This window comes from Neofelis nebulosa, chromosome 15 (genome assembly GCF_028018385.1).
Source record: "Neofelis nebulosa isolate mNeoNeb1 chromosome 15, mNeoNeb1.pri, whole genome shotgun sequence".
In the NCBI taxonomy this organism is placed as follows: domain Eukaryota; kingdom Metazoa; phylum Chordata; class Mammalia; order Carnivora; family Felidae; genus Neofelis; species Neofelis nebulosa.
In genome coordinates this window covers 24278406-24304487 of record NC_080796.1, presented here as the reverse complement: position 1 = coordinate 24304487, position 26082 = coordinate 24278406, and the positions used below count along the sequence as shown (strand labels likewise).

The following is a 26082-nucleotide window of genomic DNA, read 5'->3' as shown; positions in this document are numbered from 1 at the left end:
GTATATGAAAATGAAAACATACATCATAATCTGTGCTAGTGGCTGAAGCAGTGCTTAGACGAATTGTCCGTCTTCAAGTGTTTATATTAAAAATGAGAAAGATGTTAATAATCTAAGCTCTCACCATAAAAATCTAGAATAAAATAGCAAACCAAGTCAAAGATGAGCAGAAGGAAGAAAATAATAGGGTGGAAATATTGAAATAGTAAACAGGAAAAAAAGTAGAGTAAATGAGTAAAAATTGGTTGTTTGAAAAGAGCAACACAAAATTGGCAAACCTTTAGGTAGACTAAGAAAAAAAGGTCACTAAAATTAAGATTTAAAGAAGGGAGATTACCGCTGACCTCTCAGATCGTAAAAGGTTTGCAGCAGAATACTAGGAATAACTATGCCAAGTTAATAACATAGATGAAGTGAAAATATTCTAGAACATCACATATTATGAAAATTGGCTTAGAGGCAGTAGAAAATTTGAATAGACGTATGAAAAGGAAAGAAATTGAATTAGTAACTAATAACCTTCCTGCAAAGAAAAGCAGAGACCCAGATCACTTCACTTGTAAATTTTATCAAATGGTAAGAAATTACACTAGTACTTCACAAGTTGTTCCCTGAAGACTTTTCAAAACCAGAAGCCCAAAATACACACGAATAGAAAAACAGACCAATATTCTTCAAGAACACAGATGCAAATTCCCCGAATGAAATACGTGCAAACCAAATTCAATGGCATATTTAAAAGATTATATACACTATGTCAGTGTGAGATTTATCCCAGGAGTACCAGATTTATTCAACATCCCAAAATCAATTAATGTAATAGACTATATTAATAGAATAAAGAGCTAAAACCACACAACCATCCCAATAAAGACAGAAAAGGCATTTGACAAAATTCCATACCCATTGATAATTAAAACTCTTAAACAAATAGCGGGAAACTTTGTCAATCTGACAGAGGGTTTCTGTGAAGAACCACAAGTGAAAGTCATAGTTACTAGTGAAAGACTGAATACTTTCCCCTACAATTAGGAACAAGGCAAGGATTTCACTTTTTGCCTTTGTGGTTCAACACTGTACTGGAGATTCTAGCTAATATTGCCAGGGAAGAAATGGGAATAAAAGATGTCCTGATCAGAAAGAAAACATTAAACTGTCTTTATTTGCAGTGACATCATCCCATATATAGAAAATTTTGAGGAATCTTAAAAAAAAAAAGAAAAAGGATTAGAACTGATAATTGTTAGCTGGGCCACAGAATAAAATATCAGTATAAAAAATAGTCTTTCTGTGCATGAACAATATATAATCCAAAAATAACAACATGATTCTGTTCAGAATAACATCAAAAAGAATAAAATACTTAAGGAATAAATTTAATAAAGTCAGTGCAAGTCTTATACACTGAACATTACAAAAGTCTGCTGAGGGAAATTAAGATAAATAAATGCAGATGCATTGTGTCCATAGATTGGATGCATTAATATTGTTAAGATGGTAATTCTCCTGAAATTGATTCAACTCAGTCACTATAAAACTTCCAGCAGGTTTTTTTCCCCAAGAAATGATAAACTGATCCAAAAATTTATATGGAAATACTAAAGGACAGAAATTACCAGGAAAATTTTATAAAAGAACAAAGTTGGAGGACCGTTTCTACTGAATTTCAGAATTCTAAAGCTGCAGTTATGGAGCATCTGGCTGGCTCAGTCAGGAATGAGACTCTTGATCTTGGTGTTGTAAATTCGAGTCCCACATTGAGTGTAGAAATTATGTAAAAACAAAATCTTCAAGAGCTAGAACAAACAGTGTTAAGTTTTTTGTGGATCCAGAAAAGACCCCAAATAGCCAAAGCAATACTGAAAAAGAAAACCAAAGCTGAAGGCATCACAATTCTGGACTTCAAGATGTATAACAAAACTGTAGTCATCAAGACAGTATGGTACTGTTTCAAAAACAGACACATAGATCAATGGAACAGAATAGAGAACCCAGAAATGGACCCACAAACATATGGCCAACTAATCTTTGACAAAGCAGGAAAGAATATCCAATGGAAAAAAGACAGTCTCTTTAGCAAATGGTGTTGGGAAAAATGGATAGCGACATGCAGAAGAATGCACCTGGATCACTTTTTTATACCATACACAAAAATAAACTCAAATTGGATGAAAGACCTAAATGTAAGGCAGGAAGCCATAAAAATCCTAGAGGAGAAAGCAGGCAAAAGGCTCTTTGACTTCGACCACAGCAAATTCTTACTCAACACGTCTCCAGAGGCAAGGGAAATAAAAGCAAAAGTGAACTATTGGGACCTCTCAAAATAAAAAGCTTCTGCACAGCGAAGGAAACAATCAGCAAAACTAAAAGGCAACCGACAGAATGGGAGAAGATAGTTGCAAATGACATAACAGATAAAGGGTTAGTATCCAAAATCTATAAAGAACTTATCAAACTCAATACCCAAAAAACAAATAATCCAAGAAATGGGCAAAAGACATGAATAAACACTTTTCCAAAGAAACATCCACATGGCTAACAGATACATGAAAAAAAAATGCTCAATGTCACTTATCATCAGGGAAATACAAATCAAAGCCACAATTCTGCCATCTCACACCTGGCAGAATGGCTAAAATTAACAACTCGGGTAATAACACATGTTGACAAGGATGCGGAGAAAGCGGAACTCTTTTGCACTGTTGGTGGGAGTGCAAACTGGTGTAGCCACTCTGGAAGACAGTAGGGAGATTCCTCAAAAAATTAAAAATAGAACTACCCTATAACCCAGCAATTGCACTACTAGGTATTTATCTAAGGGATACACGTGTGCTGTTTCGAAAGGACACATGCACCCCAATGTTTATAGCAGCGCTATCAACAATAGCCAGAGTATGGAAAGAGCCCAAATGTCCATCGACAGATGAATGGATAAAGAAGATGTGGTATATGTATATGATGGAGTGTTACTCGGCAATTAAAAAGAATGAAATCTTGCCATTTGCAACTACATGGATGGAACTAGAGGGTCTTACGCTAAGTGAAATTAGTCAGAGAAAGACATATCATATGATTCCACTCATGTAGAATTTAAGGTACAAAACAGGTGAACACAAGGGAAGGGAAGTAAAAATAATAGAAAAACAGGGAAGGGGACAAAACATAAGAGACTCTTCAATATAGAAAACAAACAGGGTTGCTGGAGGGGTTGTGGGTAGAGGGTGGGCTAAATGGGCAAGGGGGCATTAAGGAGGACACTTGTTGGGATGAGCACTGGGTGTTATATGAAGGGGATGTTACTGGATTCTACTCTTGAAATCATTGTGCTGTATGCTCACTAACTTGGATGCAAATTTAAAAAAAATAAATGAGTAAATAAATAAAAATAAATAAATTCCTAGGGGTGCCTGGGTAGCTCAGTCAGTTAAGCGTCCCATTCTTGGTTTCAGCTCAGGTCATCATCTCTTAGTTCATGGGTTCAAGACCCGTGTTGCTCTCTGTGCTGACAGTGTGGAGCCTGCTTGGGATTTCTTTCTTCTCTCTGCCCCTCCCTGGCTTACATGTGTATGCCTGCGCCTCTCTCTCTCTTTCTCTCTCTCTCTCTCTCTCTCTCTCTCTCTCTCTCTCTCTCTCTCTCTCTCACACACACACACACACAGAATAAAATTAAAAAGATTTTTTTTTTTTTAATCTTAAAAAAAACAAAAAACAGGGCATCTGAGTGGCTTAGTCGGTTAAGCGTACGATTTCAGCTCAGGTCATGATCTCACAATTTGTGGGTTCAAACCCTGCGTCAGGCTCTGTGCTGACAGCTTGGAGCCTGGCGCCTGCTTTGAATTCTGTGTCTCCCTCTCTCTGTGCCCCTCCCCTACTCATGCTCGGTCTCTCTCTCTCTCTCTCAAAAATAAAATATTTAAAAAATTTTTAAATAAAGGCTACAGTTATACAAGACTTTGTTGTGCTGGCAGAAGGTAACATATATGTAGATCAGTTGATTAGAGTTATGAATCCAGATGTCAGTTCATTTTCAACAAGGGTATTAAAGTAGTTCATTAGAGAAATTTGTTTTCAGATCATGCAGGGACAACTGGATGCATCTCCATCCACATGCAAAATGATGAACTTTGACTTCTCCTTCATACCATACAGAAAAATAAACTTAAAAAAAAAAATACATGTAAGACCTAAAACAAACTTAGAAAAAAAAAATAGAGGGGCTCCTGAGTTGCTCAGTCTGTTAAATGCCTGACTCTTTATTTGGCTCAGGTCATGATACTGTGGTTCGTGGGTTTGAGCCCCGCGTTGTGCTTCGCACTCACTGCTAGTGGCAAGTCTGCTTGGGATTCTCTGCCTCTCCCCTACTCAGGCTCTTTCCCTCTCTTTTAGAGTTAAATAAACTTAAAAAAAAGGAAAAAATGGAGGGAAAATCTTTAAGACCTTGGATTAAAGTGTTTTATGGATTTATAAGAAAAAAAAAATAGATAAATCGGCCCTTACCAAAATTCAAAGTTTCTGTGCTTCAAAATACACTGTTAAGAACATTAAAAAGGCAAGCAACAGAGTGGTTGAAAATATTTGTTAAAACTTTTGTCTTATAAAAGTTGTATCCAGAATTTTCAAAGAACTCATGTAAAGAAACCGTCATATGTTGGTTCTATGAATGTAACATGGTAAAGTCAACAGTTTGTTAGTTTCTTAAAAAAACATAAAACTGTCATGTGGCACAGTAATTACACTTCTAGGTATATACATGGGACCCAAATACATGTTCTCACAAAGACTTGAATGTGATTGTTCATAGCAGCATTAATTTCCATAGGCAAAAAGTGGAAACAAATATCCTTCAACTGGTGAGTGGGTACACAAAATGTGGTGTATCCATACAATGGATACTATTCAGCAATAGAAAGGAATGAATTGTTGGGACGCCTGGGTGGCTCGGTGGCTCAGTCAGTTAAAGGGTCCAACTCTTGGTTTTAGCCCAAGTCATGATCTGTCAATTGTGAGTTCAAGCCCCACATTGGGCTCTGTGCTGACAGTGTGGAACTTGCTTGGGATTCTCTGTCTCCCGCTCTCTCTCTCTGCCCCTTCCCTGCTAACGCAGTCTTGCTCTCATTCAAAAATAATGATCAAAAAAAAAAAAGGAATGAAATGTTGACATACGTTAAAACATGGATGAACTTCAAGAACATTATATGAAGCGTAAGAAGCCATACATAGAAGCCGTGTATCGTAGGACTCCATGTGTATAGAATATCCAGAAAAGATAAATTTTTAGAGAAAGTTAGATAATACTGATTGCCTAGGGCAATGGGTGATAAATGGGCATGAGGGATCTTACTAGGATGAGGAAGATGTTCTAAAACTGATTTATGGAGATGCTCACACCACTGGGTAAAGTTACTAAAAATCATTGACCTGTATACTTACAGTGAGTTGGTTTTATTATGTGTAAAATGTGTCTCAGTAAAGTATTTTCTCAAAAGCAAATGTGAGAAATAAAATTAGATAGCATTATTATCTTTAACCAGAAGCCTATAATGTTACATTATCTTTTTAAAATAAGGTCATCTGAAATGTGAGGATACATTTAAAATTTTTTCAGTTACTTTGAAGCCTTAATACTCTGATTCTAGAGCCAGGATCACTGGAAATAACAGTGGAACTCCCTGTCAGGCTGATGTTGGCATATGTGTATATACTGTTTTATGCAACCATATTTTCCTAGATCCAAAACAGAAAACCCACTGTATCTTCCTAGTCTTTAAAAATGAGTCATAGCACCTAGTTTACTGCTGTTACAAGTTTGGTTTATTCCTAAAACATTTGATGAAAGACACCAAAAGCAGCTAAGTTTAGCTTTGCTTTCCATTCTCCATTTACTACATTTTTCTTTTTCTTTTGTTTTACTTTATTTGTTTTAGATCACTGTGTCCACTACTATGATCTTCGTAACACTAAACAGCCAATCATGGTATTCAAAGGACACCGAAAAGCAGTGTCTTATGCAAAGTTTGTGAGTGGTGAGGAAATTGTCTCTGCGTGAGTATTACTCTTCTGAGGTTGAACTTAACACAGAGCTCTATCATCATTTGCCAGTTTTATAATGTCACTGTGGGTATCTGTAAAGAGCGACACTGTGCTATATGCACTTTTTCATAAATAGTAGATTTTTTTATTGCAGAATTAAAATACATGTATATTCTGGTTTGTATTGCTCACTTTTATAGGCTATTTATGAATAAAATCCCGATGATGTTAGTTTTTAATGCAACCCCCCTTTCAACATTTGAACTTCAGATTTAATTTCAGCCACCACTTCTCCTTAAGAGAAAAATAACATAAGTTGATGGGATAGAATGAGAAACGTTTTATTTATTAACATCAATTAATATGTTATTGTATATTTATCTGCATTGCAGTACAGTAGTATTGTTTTTGGTTTTAAGTAATATTTGGTTGATTCTATATTACTTGATGTCCCTATGGTTTCATGGTGAGTTTTAAATATGTTTTGAAAGTAACTTAAGTATGGCTGCTTATATTTGACAAATATCCTTTGAGAAGCCTTCTGCAGTAGAGAATTATAATGTAAGCTTTTATTTTGTTTGAAGGTTAACAAGAGGTCAATCAGATAAGTAAATCTCAGTTGCTAAAATATCACTGAGAAATCTCTTCTAACAAAGGCAGCACCTTCTTTCTGTTATCCATTGCATATCTCTCTTTATTTTATATTAGCCTAGTAATACTTTCTTAATTTCTCTTTTTCATATCTATTATTTCTTTTCATGCTTACTGACACCTTGTTTTCTTCTTTTCAGTTAGGTTTTTTTCCCCTTGCTTTCTAATTTTTAATCTTAGGAGTTTATTAATGACAGTGCCTTGGTATTAAACACTTGGTACCTCCCTCCTCATCTACCTCTATACTAGTTACTCTTGGTAAGAAGTTGGTAATTTGAGTTGATTTAGCAAGGTAATTTGAACAGAGTTACAAACAAGGGGGAAAAAGTGAGAACTGAGTTTTAAGGGACAGTAACGTAGGGTAATTCGTTCACAAACCTAAATTAGTGTTAACCAGTCAAAATATATCCCATCTTTAGGAGTAGTAATGGGCAGTAAATAACTAAAGTTTTATTCAGGTTCAAATGTGGATAGTACATTATATGGCAGAAGTATTTTTCTTCAGTTTTGATTTATAAGTGTTAAATGAGTTGGATTTCAGCTAACTGAAATACATGTATCTTATTTGTCTAAATTGGGAAGTTTTAGTCGACCTAATTAATGTGGATTTGTTGTTTGTAATTTTCACCAATCTCTTGTCCTTCTTAGGTTTTATAAGTCCTGATTTTTTTTTCTTGAGCATATTTAGGGTTTAGAAGTTTTTAGAATAAGTTTATCCACAAGTGTGTTTGGAAATATTAAAAAGTAATACTAAAATATACATATTGCTGCAACCTCTGAATTCTTGGCCAATAAAAATATATATACACATAAAGAAATATTTAATGCAACATTATCGAGCAAAAAACCACATTTAAAACAATATAAATTTCTATTGAAAAAATGATGAGAAGCAATAGAGGAGTATTTAAAGAGCCGGAGTTTGGCTTCTGCAATAAGACAGTTTCTATCTTGGCTCTGTTGTTTACTAGCTATGTATGGTATCTTGAAAATATCCTTAGCCTTCTCATTCTCAGTTGTCTCATCTCTAAAATGGAGCTAATTACAGAAATTACATTGTGTGTCCTTAAATGAAGTAATAAATGTAAAACTTTCAGCATGGTGCCCTATTCTGTGAATGTTACAGTAAGAGAAAACATGATTTATTATGTAGTCATTAACAGATATCAAAGTGTATTTATTTTACAGAAAAATTATAAAGCAAATTCTTGAATGAGGGATAAGCAATTTAAAACATAATGTGTATGGTATGATTGGATTTGTGTTACAGAAAGAGAAAAAACATGGTATTTTATTCAAGTTCTAAGACTGTATGATAGGTCTCTGTATGATAGGATTACCAGCGATCTTTTTTTTTTTTTTTTTTTAATTTGTTTAATGTTTATTTATTTTTGAGAGACACAGAGTGCAGGTGGGGAGGAGCAGAGAGCAAGGGAGACACAGAATCCAAAGTAGGCTCCAGGCTCTGAGCTGTCACAGAGCCCGATGTGGGGCTCAAACTCACAAACTATGAGATCACGACCTGGACCAAAGTCAGACACTTAACCGACTGAGCCACCCAGGTGCCCCACCAGTGATTTTTATATGCGATTATTTTTTGGTAAATAACTGCATTTGTATATAATTTCAGTAAATGAATTACTTCATATAGACTATCCCAGTTGTTCATACTATTGCACCCCTTAGGTACAACTAACTGTCAAAGTAGTTTAAATTTAGGATACCAATACAGCACCAATACAGTTCAGCAGTAAACCAAGTGGCACAGATTGTATCCCTAAAATTAAGCACAATTCCCAGTGGAACTTTGTTATTTGATGATTGTGGTATGATGGTATTGATGATATTTATTAGTAAGCACTTCCTACATGCCCAGGGACTGCTGAAAGCCTTTGAAATGAATTTACTTTTCACATCTGATAGAATTCATCTAATTCAATAATGTAGGAATCACTGTATTTCACATAACTAATGAACTAAACTGAGGCCAAAGAGGTTATGTAACTTTCCCAAGTTCAAAAACAAATTAATTGTATATATTGAGCATTGTAACTCAGAAAATCTGGCTCCAAAATCTGCATTCTAAACAACCAAACTGGATTGCCTCTGATTAGTAGTGATGAGTTTCAGACCATGAAATCTTAAATGCATTCTAATTTTTTTGTGTCTACCTCAGCTCAACAGACAGCCAACTAAAACTGTGGAATGTAGGGAAACCATACTGTCTACGTTCCTTCAAGGGTCACATCAATGAAAAAAACTTCGTAGGCCTCGCTTCCAATGGCGACTATATAGCTTGTGGTACGTAAAACTGTCTTTTCCTGGAACTTTTTATTTAACAGGCATTTGTCACTGAAATTGCATTCACTAGATATAGGCTATGTACCAAGTCAAGAATTGATCTGTATGCTCAGAAAGTAGCATATTGAATTCTTCTTAGATTGTACTGGAAGAAACATTAGTTCTTCCCTCCTTCACTGAGCACAAACCCTGTCCACCTGAAATAGCATGAAATTGTTAAATATGTTTTGTAATTGTTCTTCATAGTAATTTCTGTAGATATTATGTAAAAGAAAATATTAATTTCTGCTAATGACCTAATTTCAGAGATACCGTCTTAAGCTTGATATTCATTTTCCTCTATAGAGTGCTCTCTTCAGTAAGCAGTTTTAGATCGTCTTGATCTGTTATTCTAGGGCTTTTGTTTTTTGTAATTTATTATTATTATTATCTTTTGTAATTTACACAAATAGGAATCAGAAGTAAAAGAAGTCACTTTAGGTTTTGTGAAGATGCTACATGCACCTAATGCCCAAATATATGAGCTTTCATGAATTCTTTCAAGTGACTTGACTTTTATTTAGTGAAGTTGTATATAATCTAAACCCTTCCAGAACAAATCTCTTGCAGTTATTCTACTTTGATAGCCTGCTCAAAAATATAGGTTTCTAGACTGCTTATCTAATAGAGTAATATCTTTATTGGAGAATGGGACATAAATTTTGTAGGTTGTTAAAATCTGCCTTTGTAAGTGCTGTAACTTTCTTTTTTCCTCTTAGAAGTCTTCCTAAACATCATTTAAGATTCATGGTATAATAATAAGTCTCTGGTCTTTTTTAGACCTCTGCTATCATAAATGGGTTTTTGCAGTAATTTCAGCCTTACAATTACCAATGTTATATATCATTTGACAATTATTATTTCTTTAGATTAGTAAAGTGTAGCTTTTCTCTATGAATCTTTTTCTCACATGATTCCCAAGAAATTTTGTGCTCTGATCTTCCAAATTCAACCATGAAAGATTTGTCTTTGAGCTTAAACATTGAGTAATAATCACCTTATGAATGTGATGTCCGAATTCTGAGTTCTCCCCTTCTAAAAAAACTATTTACTTAAAAATTTTTTTTTAGGAAGCGAGAACAACTCTCTTTACCTGTACTATAAAGGACTTTCTAAGACTTTGCTAACTTTTAAGTTTGATACGGTCAAAAGTGTTCTGGATAAAGACCGAAAAGAAGATGATACCAATGAATTTGTTAGTGCTGTGTGCTGGAGGGCATTGCCAGATGGGGTAAGTTTTCATATCAGTTTTTTCACCTTGATGTCTCATGTAACACTGTATGTATACATATGTGAATTTTTGTTAGCTTAAAATACAAATTGATATGTGATAACACATTTCCTTGCTTAGTATTGCATCATCACAGGAAACAGGCATTTTAGGTAGTAATTGAAGTATGTCACCAATGGAACAGTGTCCTACTGATGTAATGTCTCTCCTGTGTAGCCATAGCATCTTGCACATACCTCTGTTTTAGTGTTATCACATTATCTCTTTATATCTCTTCTAGAAGACTGGAAATTTCTAGGTACACACTGTGTCTCATTTTCCTTAACGATCATTTGAAGTATATACTCAGTAAACATTGAGCTGAACCTAATATTAGCAGGAAAAAAACTTGCTGTAGGTAAAGGAGAGTACCCTATATGTACACCTAATTAAATACTATTTCATAGCAAAATTCCTGTCTAGAAAATATACTTATAGGGGCGCCTGGGTGGCGCAGTCGGTTAAGCGTCCGACTTCAGCCAGGTCACGATCTCGCGGTCCGTGAGTTCGAGCCCCGCGTCAGGCTCTGGGCTGATGGCTCGGAGCCTGGAGCCTGCTTCCGATTCTGTGTCTCCCTCTCTCTCTGCCCCTCCCCCGTTCATGCTCTGTCTCTCTCTGTCCCAAAAAAAATAAATAAAAACGTTGAAAAAAAAAAAATTTAAAAAAAAAAAAAAAAGAAAATATACTTATATAAGAATGTTTAAACACATTTAATTCCTTAATAAGAAAGTTACATTTCTAGATTGCAAAAAACCCGGTTTTCTCAAACTTGTCACTTATTAACAAACTATTCTCAAACTTGTCACGTTTTAAAGTATAAACATTCTCATAAGTTATGTGAAGAAATAATTGTTTTATTATCTTGGTTTTTATAAGCAGTAAGCACTCACTAATGTCATCTTATTAAAAAATAGCTCTTTAGGTGCTTCCTTGGTTAGTTTTACTTTTGATCAAAAAATTTCTTACTTAATGGGTACTTTAAGAATTCTGAGTTTTGGGGCGCTTGGGTGGCTCAGTCGGTTAAGCGTCTTGACTTCGGCTCAGGTCATGATCTCATGGTTTGTGAGTTCAAGCCCCACGTCGGGCTCTGTGCTGAACTGCTCACAGCCTGGAGCCTGCTTTGGATTCTGTGTCTGTGCCTTCATGCTCCTGCTCTGTGTCCCTCTGTCTCTCAATAATAAATAAACATGAAAAAAATTAAAAAACATTCTAAGTTTCAGGTACTATTTAACTTTAACTAGATATATTCCATTCCTATCGTATTTAAAATTAGTGTGACTCAACTTCCAGTCTTGGCAGTGGCACACTAGGTGATTTGTACTAACCTTTCCCCCAAATAGAACTAGAAAAGTTGGAGCAAGTATATTTATTTTAAAAACAATAACAGAAACCTATTTGAAGGCATTGGCATGTAAACAAGATAGAAAAGAATTACTGGCCTAGGAATGTGAGCCTGGCTTTTGAGTATGCTTTTTTTCTGGGAGCCTTTGGCAGTCTTGTTGTAATGGCTGAGAGCACTTCTAGTAGCCTCACAAGGGCACAGGGATCTGAGTCTAGTATTCACCACTGTGGGGGTGAACTCACTGTGGTTCAGGTCCCCAGAGGGCTATAGTCTAGGGTAAACCACTAGAAGATAAGCTCTCACTGTGATTGCAACTCAACTTCATATCATATCAGTCCCGAAATTAAATTGAAGTGATCCTGGATTGGTAGTTAAATTAAAATTAAATCCTCTTTGAAAGAGGATCTTCTAGAGAAGATCATCTAAGGACTTTATTTTTTTCAAAAGCCCAGATACACTAACTAGGTCACAGTAAAAAACATGCATAGGAAAAGGCAAGACGATATGAATAAGTTCAGCATAAGCAGTGGACAATGGAAACAAAATCACAGCAGCTCCGGATATTGGAATTGTCAGACATAGCTTGAAAATAACCATGCTGAAAAGGAAAAAGACAAGATTGAAAATTTTAACTGGAAACTAAAAAAAACTATTTTAAAAATGAAAATCCTAGAAGTGAAAAATTATAATTACCAAAACTAAGAACTCAGTGGATGGATCATAGGGAAGATAAGACAGAGTTGAGAATCAATGAACTTTTATAGGTAAGCTAGGAGAAAATATACAGAAGGAAGCATGGAGAGACAAATACTAAAAAAAAATACAGAAAAGAGGTGGAGGATGAAGTAAGTTTAAAATATTCAATAAGAAACCTCAAAGGGGAGAAAAGAAGTAATGCAATTAAACAAATATTAGAAAGGATTATCGTTGAGACCTTCATAAAATTGATGAAAGACATCAAGGCAGAGATTCAATAAGCTCTTGTGCCCTAAACAATAAATCTACAATGTGAGTAAAGATTTAATATTATACTTGGACCATGAAGAGACTTAGGCCTGCCTGAAAATCTGACCTTGGGTCTGTCTTGTCATAGTAACTTGATGGAAATGTGCGGAGTTAAGACAAACATTGAATGTTATCGCTACAGGTTAGTCTCTTAAACTTACTTTGAAACCCCATCTGTAGTATTGCACCTGGACTTAACCGTGAGTTGGCGCAATATTGGCCTTACATTTATCCAAAGTGAACGATATGAGACTGGCAGGAAACCAGGGCAGTCTCTGTCCAGAACCACACGCGCCTTCACTGTCCTTGGCAGCCGTGCGAGCTCTGTGTGTGTTGTTCGGGAGAGATGGAAGTAGCTATGCATGTGAATAGTTGCTTGGCCTCCTGATGAGTGAGGGATGTTGTGCATGCTGAATTTCCTGTCCCGTACACCTCTGTGAAACTAACTAACCTAGTGCAAGACTACAGCTAATTGTGTCTCATCCTGTGACCCCTACTGGTGTTGGACAGTCACACTTTGACATGTCATAATAAAACTGTTGAAAATAAAATGCAAAGGGAGATTATTGAAATAAGACAAAGTACTCTTTTCAAAAAACCAACAATTAGACTGACAACCAACTTCTCATTAAGCAATAGAAACCAGAGATAGTGGAACCAGGTCTTCACTGTGTAAAGGGAAATAAATACCTGCCAATCTCAATTTCTCAATTCAGTGAAAATCTCTCCAGACACAAGTAAAATAAAGACACTTTTAGATAAATAAATATGAAGAATTTGCTACCAGTAGACTTACACTGAATAAAACCTGAAAGGATCTTTTTAAGGCAGAAGGAAAAGATGCAGAAGACAAAGATAAAGGTCAGAGATGCAGAAAGGAATGGAAAAAGGTGAAGGAATAGAAATGGTGAAAAGGAAGAGAAGTGGTAATACTCAGTAAATCTAAATGTGTATTGACTATATAAAGCAATGATGCTTTGTTATTAAAGCTAATAAGCACATAGAATTAAATATTTGACAGTAATAACATAAGGCAGAAGGATAAATGTAATTAGGGTGTTCTCAGGTCTTTGCCTTGTCAGGGAAGGAGGTAAAAAAAGAAAAAGCTAATTAATGCTAGACTGAGGAGGATGCATATTGTAGTTTATAGGATAAGCTTTAAGTAAGTTCTTGTGGGGCTGGTTTAGTGGTGATGAATTCCTTCAGTTTTTGTTTGTTTGGGAAGACATCTATCTCTCCTATTCTGAATGACGGACTTGCTGGATAAAGGATTCTCGGCTGCATATTTTTTCGGTTTATCACATTGAAGATTTCCTGCCATCCCTTTCTGGCCTGCCAAGTTTCAGTAGATAGGTCTGCCACTAGTCTTATGGGTCTCCCTTTGTAGGTTAGAGCCTGTTTATCCCTAGCTGCTTTCAAAATTTTCTCTTTATCCTTGTATTTTGCCAGTTTCACTAGACATGTCGTGCAGAAGATCAATTCAAGTTACATCTGAAGGGAGTTCTCTGTGCCTCTTGGATTTCAGTGCCTTTTTCCTTCCCCAAATCAGGGAAGTTCTCAGCTATGATTTGTTCAAGTACACCTTCAGCCCCTCTCTCTCTCTCTCTCTTCCTCTTCTGGAATTCCTATTATACAGATATTGTTCCGTTTGATTGCATCACTTAGTTCTCTAATTCTCCCCTCATACTCCTGGATTTTTTTATCTTTTTCTCAGCTTCCTCTTTTTCTATAATTTTATCTTCTAATTCACCTATTCTCTCCTCTGACTCTTCAATCGTGCTGTGGTTGCCTCCATTTTATTTTGCACCTCATTTATAACGTTTTTTAGCTCCTCATGAGTATTTCTTAGTCCCTTGATCTCTGTAGCAACAGATTCTCTGCTGTCCTCTATACTTTTTACAAGCCCAGCGATTAATTTTATGCCTATTATTCTAAATTCTTGTTCCGTTATATTGCTTAAATCGTTTTTGATCAATTCGTTAGCTGTCGCTACTTCCTGGAGTTTCTTTTGAGGAGAATTCTTCCGTTTCGTCATTTTGTGTGCTTCCTGAGGTGGCACGGAACTGTGGGGCACTTCCCCCGTGCTGTTTGGAGTAACTTGTGTTGGTGGGTGAGGCCACAGTCAGACCTGCTGTCTGTCCCCAGCCCACCTCTGGGGCCACAGTCAGACTGGTGTGTACCTTATCTTCCCCTCTCCCAGGGGCAGGACTCACTGTGGAGTGGTGTGGCCCCGTCTGGGCTACTTGCACCCTGCCAGGCTTGTGGTGCTGCTTCGATGGGATCTGGCGTATTAGCCGGGGTGGATCCGCAAGGTGCACAGGGGCGGGAGGGGCAGACTCAGCTGCTTTGCTTTTGGTGGTCCGCTTTGGGTGGGGCCCTGCGGCACCAGGAGGGAGGCAGACCCGTCGGAGGGATGGATCCACAGAAGCACAGCGTTGGGTGTTTGCGCGGTACAAGTAAGTTCCGTGACAGAAACTGGTTCCCTTTGGGGTTTCGGCTGGGGGATGGGTGAGGGAGATGGCGCTGGCCTGCGCCTTTGTTCTCTGCAGAGCTGAGCTCTGTCTTCTGGGGCTCAACACCTCTCCCTCCCGGTGTCCTCTCGCCCTCCTGCTCTCCGAGCAGAGCTGTTGACTTATAATGTTCCAGATGTTAAGACCTGCTGGCTGTCAGAACTCATGCAATCCGGCCCCTTTGCTTTTGCAAGTCAGACTCGGGGGTTCGGTCTTGCCGGACGGGCTGCCCCTCCACCACCCCGGCTCCCTCCCACCAGTCTATGTAGCGCACACCTCCTCTGTGCCCTTCCTACCCTCTTCCGTGGGCGTCTTGTCTACGCTTGGCTCCGGAGAGTCCGTTCTGCTAGTCTCTGGCAGTTTTCTGGGTTATTTAGGCAGATGTGGGTGGAATCTAAGTGATCAGCAGGACGAGGTGAGCCCAGCGTCCTCCTACCCCGCCATCTTCCCTCCTATAAATGTGCCTCTCTGAAGTCAGGTTGAGTAGTACAGGAAAGTGATGGGAAGGTACTTGAGGTTAGAACCGTCTCAGAATGAAGATCCTTCTGGTGAGCTCCTGCAGGTAGTTGCACAGCCCCGCCATCTCTGCATACTTGTCCTCATGTGGGCCGGCATTTTGAAAAATCTCCTTTAAGTAAGTTCTTAAAGTGTGCTACCTAGACCAGAAAAGTTCTGTAACTCACTTCGTTATCAGTCCAGATTTAAGTTTGATTTTTATAGAATAGCCACTTTGATTAGGCACAAAAAATAACTTTGTTTCCTTATTTTAGATGAGGCAGAAAGTGTGAGAGACTCTTGTTTATTTATTCAACAGATATTTATTATGTGCAGTCACAGTTCTAGATAGGGAAGATAAATTTGAACAAGACTGTAAGAGAAATTCTGGCCCTCTTAGGAGACTTAAAATTTTATGGGCCAGAGGAGACAAAAAACAAAATAAATAAGTTATTATATTAGAAGGTGACGAATGACTTGGAGAAAAACCAAGTGGGAGGCTGGGTCAGAGAGGCCTGGGAGAGGGAGTTGTAGTTCTCAGCGGTGGCAACAGAATTGCCTGAGTAGCTGAAGTAGAGCAAAGACTAGGACATGAAGATGTAATCCACATTTAAATGTGGAAGAGTATTTCAGGTGGAGTAAACAGTTCAGAGGCCTGGAAGGTGAGAAAGTGATGACTGTTCAGGGAACAGAAAGAAGGCAAGCATTGCCTCACTGCAGTGAGCTGGCTGGGGAGCAGTCTATTTCAGAGTGGTGAAGAAGAACCATTTCAACAGAGCACTGTTTACCAAAGCCCGGACTTTGGCTTTTACCGGTTGTGAGTTGGGAGCCATTGTAAGATTTTGAGCAAAGGAATGATACAATCTGACTTAATGTTTTTAAAAATTGGTTTGGCTATATTCTAGAGAATAGACTGTGAGATGTCAGGAATGGAGGCAGGAAGGCTGTTGGCAATTCCAGGTAAGGTCAAATAGTGGTATACTAATGAGAAGCAGTCATATCCTGTACATATTTTAAATGTGGAACCAATAAATGGCACTTGGAGAGTGAAAGAGAAAAGTGTAGGATGACACTGAGTTTTGTTTTTCCCCCCAGTAACTTTAAGAGTGGATTTGCCAGTAATTGAGGAGAAGGCCACCAGAGGAAGTGTCTTAGAAGAGAATAGACTGCTGGGTTTAAGTTACTAAAAATACCAAGTGGAGATGCTAAGTGTGAGATGTATTTGCCTTATAAGTATATAAGGTAAATATACCTGGTATATACTTGGTATATAAGTAAATATACCAAGTTTGGAGTTCACAGCAGATTGTGGGGCCAGAGACAGAAATTGGTAGCTGTCAGCATATGACATTTAAGCCAAGAAATTGGGTGTATCTCCACAAGGGAGTGTAATTCGAGATTAGAAGTAATGTGAATACCGTATTTTGGAGGGCACTTTAGTGTTCAGTGATTGAAGCAACGAGGAGGAATCAACAAAGACTAAGAGTAGTTATTGGGATGCCTGGGTGACTCAGCTGGTGAGGTGTCTGCCTTCGATTCAGATCATGATTTCATGGTTCATGAGTTTGAGCCCCACATCGGGCTCTCTGCTGTGCACACAGAGTGTGCTTCAGATCCTCTGTCCCCTGCCCCTCCTCTGCTGTGCGCTCGCACGCACTCTCTCTCCCTCTCTCTCTCTTTCTCTCAAAAATAGAAAGAAAGAAAGAAAAGAAAGAAAGAAAGAAAGAAAGAAAGAAAGAAAGAAAGAAAGAGTAGCTATGTATAGTCTCTTGATTGGAGAATGGTTTTAAGAAAAAAAAGGAAGAAATTGGAGGTAATGAAATACAGAGAGCTGCTTTGGGGTGTAATAAAATAATACCATGTTTAATCTCATCTAGATTACTTACTTTTTTAAAATATGAAATACCTGTCTCTAACAAGGCCAAACATTTCATTGTCTTTCTGTGCCTTAATTCCATTCTGCCTGATTTTGATCAAAAGAAAGAGATCAATTTAAGGACACCTACAAAATAGTTGAACTTTGAAAGTATTTTTACGTTTTGGACAAGTACAAGTAGTACATCAATTTACTGTATGAACTAAAATGACCTAAAACTCTTCAATTAAGATCATACAAAAATTGCACATGCTTTTCTGTTATTTATGGCAGTAATTTAGTAATAGAGAGGGGATTGAAATTAACAATGAGGATAGAGGGAAAGGCATAAATACAAATTAGATATATTCTTTTAGGACAGTATCTCAGTCTTTTTATTTTATTTTTTTTCTGTAATTTTTTTTAATGTTTTTATTTTTGAGAGAGAGAGAGAGAAAAAGAAAGTCAGTGTGCGAGCAGGGGAGGGGCAGAGAGAGAGGGAGAGACAGATTCTGAAGCAGGCTCCAGGGTCTGAGCTGTCAGCACAGAGCCCGATGCGGGGCTGGAACTCACGAACTGCAAGATCATGACCTGAGCCAAGTCATACACTTAACTGAGCCACCCAAGTGCCCCAGTATCTCAGTCTTATAAAAATTTGAGATAGTTTACTACAGATTAAATTTCTGTTTATATATATATAAATAGGCCACTTCTGGATCAAAATGAACCAGTGATTCTAAGCCTTGTTTTGAAGAGTCAGCCACGATCATATGTAATGCCCATTCTTTTTATTTCTACTGACCTTTGTATAATCTGGAAAGAATTTTCTACACCGCCCTTTTTTAAGATACTGGTCAATTTTATTGTAGTATTTATTACATCCCTTCTCCTTTATTTCACAGTGCTATGGGAGTTAACAGCAAGCATGCTTCTTTCCCCCCCTTCTTGTTTGCTGTGTGGCCTGTCAGTTTTGCTTTAGGATTACACTTTTTACTTTTAATTAGTCTTGTTTAAAGACAGAATATTTCTTTTTTTTTTTTTAATTTTTTTAATGTTTATTTTTGAGAGAGAGAGAGCCGTGCATGCATTAGCGGGGGAGGGCCAGAGGGAGAGGGAGACACAGAATCTGAAGCTGGCTAAGGTGTCAGCACAGAGCCCGATGCAGGGCTCAAATTCACGAACCGCAAGATCATGACCTGAGCCGAAGTCAGGTGCTTAAGTGACTGACTGCTTAAGTGACTGAGCCACCCAGGTGCCCCAAGACAGAATAGTTCTAATGTTGTTTCTTTTTTTTTTTTTTTTTTTTTTTTAATTTTTTTTTTTTCAATGTTTTTAATTTATTTTTGGGACAGAGAGAGACAGAGCATGAACGGGGGAGGGGCAGAGAGAGAGGGAGACACAGAATCGGAAACGGGCTCCGGGCTCCGAGCCATCAGCCCAGAGCCCGACGCGGGGCTCGAACTCACGGACCGCGAGATCGTGACCTGGCTGAAGTCGGACGCTCAACCGACTGCGCCACCCAGGCGCCCCGTAATGTTGTTTCTTTTAATCTGAGAGACAATGCTTTGTCCTTTGTCTGTTTGTCTTCCTTGCTGTATTTTCCCTGTGTCTAAAAGCACTTGTACTCAGTCACTTTTGGGGTTGCTGACCGATTCTTCTGTCCTTTGTTCCTTAGTTTTGTCTTGCAAAAGTAGTGACTCTAGCATTTTTACTAAAATGCAGAAGTCTCAAGTATATTTAATTTTCAAAGGAATTTTAAGATGTTTCATTTGAACTCTAGTGAAAATACTTTTTTTTAGGAGAATTTTTAAATTGCAGCTTAGGTCCTCTCAAGAATAGAAATGGTAATGATTATCTTATTCTAATGAAGAATGCAGAATTGTTTATTTTATATTTGTTTTTAGTTTATTATTTTAATTCACTTGCAGACATTTAAACTAAGAAAACCTCAGTAGTTTAGAGTTACTTACGTAAAGATGTTCTGTTATTATCAAATTACTGGGATTTTTCCTCCCAGGTCTAAATCTTATGACTTGCATTGCCTAATTCAGTATTAATTTTCATGATATTTAAAAAATATGAATTTGTGAGAAATAACTATTAGGAATAACACAGATCATTTTGCCTTTGTTTAGGCTTTGGAATTTAATTTCCTCAGCGGTCATTTTTTAAATATAAATGAGGAGAACTTGATCGATCGAATATTTAACTTGCTGTAATGAAAGAACTTTAGTATCCACTTATTTGAAGAAGCAATTGTAAATTCTGAAACTGTGTATTTGAGTGTACTGTATCCATATAGGATTGCACATCCAAGTATATTACATGTGAATGATTATACAGTCTTTGAAATAAATGTGGTTTGCTGCATTTCCATAGGTAGCAGCCAACTTTATACTTTTGACTATAGAGAATCAAGGAGCTTAGTAGGCTGTCATTTCAGTTCATTTTCTGACTCTACTTCTTTGAAAAGTACCCCATAATTTATTTGGTCCTGTGTGCAGATGTAATAAAATTTGCTGATTTTTCTTGGAAATAGCCATTATCTAGATTAATAAAGCCCATTTGGTAATCAAGTCTATGTCAGATCTATTTTCAACCTTTCTTTCTGAAATATACTATTTATTCACAATTTTTGGCAGGCATTAATATGGACTAACATAAGTTTTGTTTCCTCCCTTCCTCCCTCCCTCCCTCCCTCCCTCCCTTCCTTCCTTCCTTCCTTCCTTCCTTCCTTCCTTCCTTCCTTCCTTCCTTCCTTCCTTCCTTCCTTTGACATCTCTAAATCCTTAAAGGAGTGGTTATACCTAAAAGACAGTAGTGATATGGTCAGAATAATTCATTAACTAAATAATTATCTTTAACTAATTTAGAGTTCATTTTGAGAAAGATGTTTGCAATTTTAAGAGTGTATGGGGGTCAATGTGAATTTCCTTGGCAAGCATTTTGCTGGAGTATATCATCTTGGAATGGTATCTCTTAGGATTTTTACTATATATTATTGTAGTTCATTACTCAAAGAAACAATTAGAAATGAATACTTGTGGGGTGCCTGGGTGACTCAGTCGGTTAAGTGCTCAACTCTTGATTTTGGCTCAGGTCATGATCTCACAGTTCTTGAGGTCAAGCCTCATATTGGACTCTGGGCTGACAGCATGGAGCCTGCTTGGGATTCTCTCTCTCCCCTTCACTCTGCCCCACCCCTGCTCATGCATGCTCACCCACTCTGTCTCTCTGTCAAAAATAAACATTAAAAAAAAAAAAGAAATGAATACACATATACTTTAGAGAATTTATAAAAAACAAAAAATAGGAAAAAATGTCATTGCAACTTTTTCCAGAAATAACCAGTAGTAACATTTTAATGTAATTAATCTTCATGTTGTTTTCCTTTAATGGGTACTGTTGTTTTTAATAAAATTGAGTATTTTATATATTACCATGTACTCTTTATTTTTTCTTCATGTCTTCTTTACCTTTTGCCTTTATCATTAACATTTCCCAGGTCTAAATGTATTTTGAAAAGAGTATTTCCAGTGACTACATATTATTCTATTCTAAGGTTTTACCATAACTGGCATACCATTGTTTTGTTGGGGATATTAATGTTTACTTTTTACTACTATGTAACTTTACTACTTGGAGTACTTCTTGCATTTTTTTTTTTTTTTTTTTGCAGTAAATCTTTAAATTCTTAATTCATTCTTTAGAAGAGAACCTTCAGGATTTGTCCATTTAAAGAAAATGAGTACCTTTAAAATTAGTTTGCCTCCCAGAAAAGTTTCCTTACATTGCTCTTTCACCAAGAAATGGTGTGCATGGAAACATGGGATGTAATGCCAGTATCTTTGCCATCTTGAAAATATTTTGTTACGTAAATACGTAATCATTTTTAATTGTTTCCATAAGCAATTTTCTAAAACATTCTTTTGATTGTTACATATTATGTACTTACATACTGAAAATTGTCTTTTTAATAGAACTTCTTGATTGAAAGGGAAATACCGTGCAATTGAGATCTTGTTTTATAATCAGTCCTTTGGCATTTTGGTGTTCGTAATTCAGGACTATTCCACTATCTCCCACACCCTACATCCTCTGAAAGTACTGCTATAAAGCTAAGATAAATTTGGGACAATACTATTTATTCTTGATTTCTGTTACATATTTTTTTATCACCACTACTTTATTCAGAGAGTGTAGTTAGGTAAGGAGATTATGTGTGTTCTGTATCTATGGATCCTTCTGTTGACATGACCCTTATTTAAAACTAGTGGAATAAAATATAAATTGACTCAAGAATGTAAATGACTGTTTCTGTTCTTAAATGATGATAACTATTTAAAGGGACACCATATTTTTTTTGGAAGCAGATACTAAGTCCATTATAACTCCTGCTGAGATAGTAGGGTGCCCTTATCATTGTTTTATCAGTTCTGAATCACATCATACATACTTACCTAGTCTTGGGTCACCCATGCTAAATGGATATCTAATGGGAAAAGGCAGTACTTGGAAAGGACACTTAACACTTTCTCAGCTCTTCAAAAGTTATTAAAAAATGTATGCTCTATCCTCAGGAAAAGCATTGATTATTAAGGATGGATATTTTCTTTTGTGGCCAGAAAAAACAGGAATCATAATGGAAGTTTCTGTAACTCTCAAATGAACGATGTCAGGACAAGGATTTTCCTAATTTCCCTCCCTTGAAACAAAGTCCAGCAAAACTTGGCTTGGGAATCTGTCAACTCTGTTATCACCCATACTATACAAAGTTATAGCCTAGTAGGTGAGAGCAGCTTTTTCAGTCATAAAATAAAATACATTTTTTATATTCTTATTTCTAACGAATAAGACTTTAATATAGTGAAACACTTTTTTGAAGTGTTTTTAACTAAAACCTTATATTCTTAAGGAATCTTCTTTTCTTTACCTAAATCTTTCATGATTCCTATTCATTAAAAATATTTGCTGAATAGGAGCACGTGGGTGGCTCAGTTGGTTCAGCATCTGACGTCGGCTTAGGTTATGATCTCATGGTTCGTAAGTTCGAGCCCCGCATTGGGCTCTGTGCTAACAGTCAGCTTGGAGTCCGGAGCCTGCTTCAGATTCTGTGTCTCCCTTTCTCTCTGCCCCTTCCCCACTTGTGCTCTCTTTCTCTCTCAAAAATAAATAAACGTTAAAAAAAATAATAGCATTAAAAAAATATTTGCTGAATAATATAATACCTGTACTATTAATTATATTCATGTCTCTTATTCCCTGCTAACCTGTGAACTTGAAAAAAGGCATCCTACTGTATTGAACAACAGCATAGACTATGCAACCAGGCCACCTAGGTTCAATCAGATTTTCCACAAGTAGCTCTGTGACCTTACTCAAGTTCCTCAACTGTCCCTTGCTTCAATTTCCTCATCGTATTTAGAAAAATATTCTTTTAAGTAGGCTTCGCACCACTGTGGGCTTGAACTCTGATCCTGAGATTAAGAGTTGCACACTCTAAAGACTGAGCCAGCCAGGCACCCCCCTCCTCATCTATAAAGTACTGATGATAATAATAACCTATCTCTTAGGATTATTATAAAGTTAAAGTAAGTTAATGTACATAAAGAGTTTAGAATAGCTTTTGGCAGAGAGTAAGAGCTATATAAATGTTTGTTATTAGTGTCATTCATTTTTAATTATCCTTAGCACTAAGCAAATTGTTTGCACGTAATGTGTAATTAGTATATGATTTTTGTAATGAATGATACATTCTCTCAGGCTTGTCCTTTATCTTGCTTGTTGCATAATTAATTAAATACTAATTTTGGAACCAAAGAAATGTTGGAGTAGAGGTGGGAGATAACTTCTGACATCTATTAGACTCCCTTGAAACTCAGTGGTAATATCAAGATTACATCAGTTTAAGAAAACTAGTTTTCCTGACATCAGCATTCATGGGTACCTTTATAATTATTTCATAATTACCAGTCTGTCCCTTGGGATAACTTTCAGGCTTTTGCTTATTTTCAAAGCAATGAAAATTTTAAAGTACATGGGACTATACAAAAGTTGTATTTATTAGTAGCTTAATATTTTGTTAGATTTATAGCCTGTTCTTCCTTCCCTTTCAACATTGCTACTATTTTACAATTTTGTCTTCTTCCAAAAAGATTTAACATATTTACTTTTCCAATTCATATGTTTTTATCTAAGAGATAGGCATCCCTCCCTGACTTAGTAAACACTGTGTATAAAGCAGCAGATTGCACAAAACTAAAGCACATGTAAAAAGCCATTCTGCTTTCTAATGAAAGTGCAGAATGCATCTATAATAAAATTTATTTATGCCAGTGATGCTCAAACCTGACTGATTATCAGAATCACCTTGGGGATCTTAAAAATACACACACACACACACACACACACAAAACAAAACATATGTATTCTTAGACCCATGAAGCCCTATTTAGGAGAAGGAAGGAAGCATGGTAGAGATTTGTATTAAAAACTTCCCCAGGCCTTCTTAGAAAATTATATGAATATTCAGGTTTGGGAACAGATGATTTATGTTACCACTGGAAAGAGATTTGTTAGACATAGTAACCAAGAGGCAGAAATAGCATCTGCTAACAAGGTAATAATTATAATTATGAATATCTAATATCTGTTAGATTTTGCTACTCCATTATCCCCTTGGGAAGAGACAAATAAAAGATAATAGTCTTTTTTCTTTTCTTTAATTAAAAAAACACCAGTCTTTAATACATATTAACTTCCCACACTTCTAAGCTATTTCTGATCCTGAATTCTTCAACGAACATGGAGAAGACAACACAAGAGCTTCTTTTTCTTTCTTCTCTTCTTTCTTCATTTCTGTTTCTCTTTTTCCTTTTATCTTTCCTTTCCTTTCTTCTTTTCTCTAGCTGGATGATTTATAACACTTTAGAAAATTTTCCTGACTGGAAGAGGGCCAATGTGAATGAACTCTTGTCTTGGGCGTGGAAGGAAAGAAGATTCTGAGCGTGGACCCTGACTTCCAGGAAGACTGTGGCTCACATCTCCTAAGTGCTCCACTCTTCCCTTAGTGTCCAGACTAGAGTGGGGTGGGAAAGTAGAAAAGAGAGGAATCAAGAAGGTGGTGGAAAACTGAAGCAAAGCTATAATTTATTTATTCTCTAAGTAAATTTCATTAAGTGTAAATATTCCTTAACCTTAATGTCCACTACCGTATGGACAGTTTCTGTGAAAACATTTGTTGCATTAGATATTTTACAGTGAATATTGTAATGCAATCAACAAAATATTATTTAGCAGGTCTGCTAATCAACATTTTAAATATATCATTGTTAATTTTTTATGTACTGTAATGGAATTTGACCTACATCAGAATGGTTTTTACAATTTTTCTCATTAAACAATTTTTTTGAAATAGTGTTTGTCCTTCTAAAGTATGCCAATTTTGAAGCATAGAATTGACAGAAATCTTTAAGCTACTTGGTTTTTGGGTTTTTTTTGTTTTACCTTGTATAAGAGAAAAAAAATATTAATTTGAGAGTGCATTCTGAATTATGCCATTAACCTATAAATAATTTAAAAAATGAAAGGGGTGCCTGGGTGGCTCAGTTGGTTGAGCATATAACTTTGGCTCAGGTCGTGATCTCACAGTTTGTAAGTTTGAGCCCTCCATCTGGCTCGGTGCTGTCAGCACAGAGTCTGCTTCGGATCCTCTGCCCGCCCCCCCCCCCCCCCCAACCCCTCCCCTGCTCATGCTCTCTCAAAAATAAACATGAAACAATATGTATATGAATAATTTTTTCAGTAATACCCCACCACACTTTAAATTGTCTAAAATATTTTGAGATGGGAAGAGATTAACTTTGGTTTCTAAGTGTTTATCTTTGGATAGTTCCTACCAAATTTCTATATTAGAAGTAGTAGAAGGCCAGAGAGTGAATATTGAATATCATTTCCTTGACTTAAAAGTTTTTAATGAACACTACTTAAGTTGGTTTTATATGCTAAAATGTATGTATGAAATACCATGGTTATTTATTTTCTAGTTGAATAAAAATTTACTTAGTTATTACTCAAAGCAGAATGAACCAAGGACAGGAATCGTTTAAGAGAAAAGTGTTTCCTGCTAGTTCAAACTTGCATACTATCTGAGGAAAAGAAATATATGCTTGTATTTTACTTCTCTAGTCTCACATTAATTCCTGTTGTTCTCATGACAGCTCTCTGTTGATGTGATCACTCCAGGGTTTTGTGCGTTTCAGATCTCCCTTATTTCCACTATTTCTTAAATCCCATTTTATGTATTTTTTTCAAATAAACTATCAGAAGTTGGCGTTGGTATTTCCGGGATGGGATAAAGTTATTACTGCTGAACATAGAAATAATTTGATTATATAGATTAAAGAAAAGTCAATCTATTATAATTACTGTAAAGAAGCTATTTCATTTTGGGGCTATTTTTATTAGTCTTGTTTTACTCTAGATAAGATTAACTTGGATAAAAGATTCTTTATTTGAACTGTGATAGCTAACCAAAAGGTAAAGATAAAGGCAGATAATAAATCTGAAACATTTGGTTTAAATG

The 26082-nt window shown here is 36.5% G+C and overlaps 1 protein-coding gene across 8 annotated transcripts in view; it reads left to right on the top strand.

Moving 5' to 3' along the window:
• The window catches only part of COP1 (COP1 E3 ubiquitin ligase), a 259333-nt gene that overhangs the window by 194128 nt on the left and 39123 nt on the right, over positions 1-26082 (top strand). For 7 of the 8 annotated variants that reach the window (XR_009254573.1, XR_009254574.1, XM_058702418.1 and 4 more), the window contains 3 exons: positions 5925-6042; positions 8858-8982; positions 10092-10252. Coding sequence is in view for 6 of the 8 variants with exons in the window: in XM_058702418.1 (XP_058558401.1) it covers positions 5925-6042; positions 8858-8982; positions 10092-10252 (404 nt within the window). In the remaining 2 variants the exon portion in view is untranslated. Of the gene's footprint in view, positions 1-5924; positions 6043-8857; positions 8983-10091; positions 10253-24406; positions 26009-26082 lie in introns of those variants that run through there. The other variant, XM_058702416.1, reaches the window with a different exon arrangement.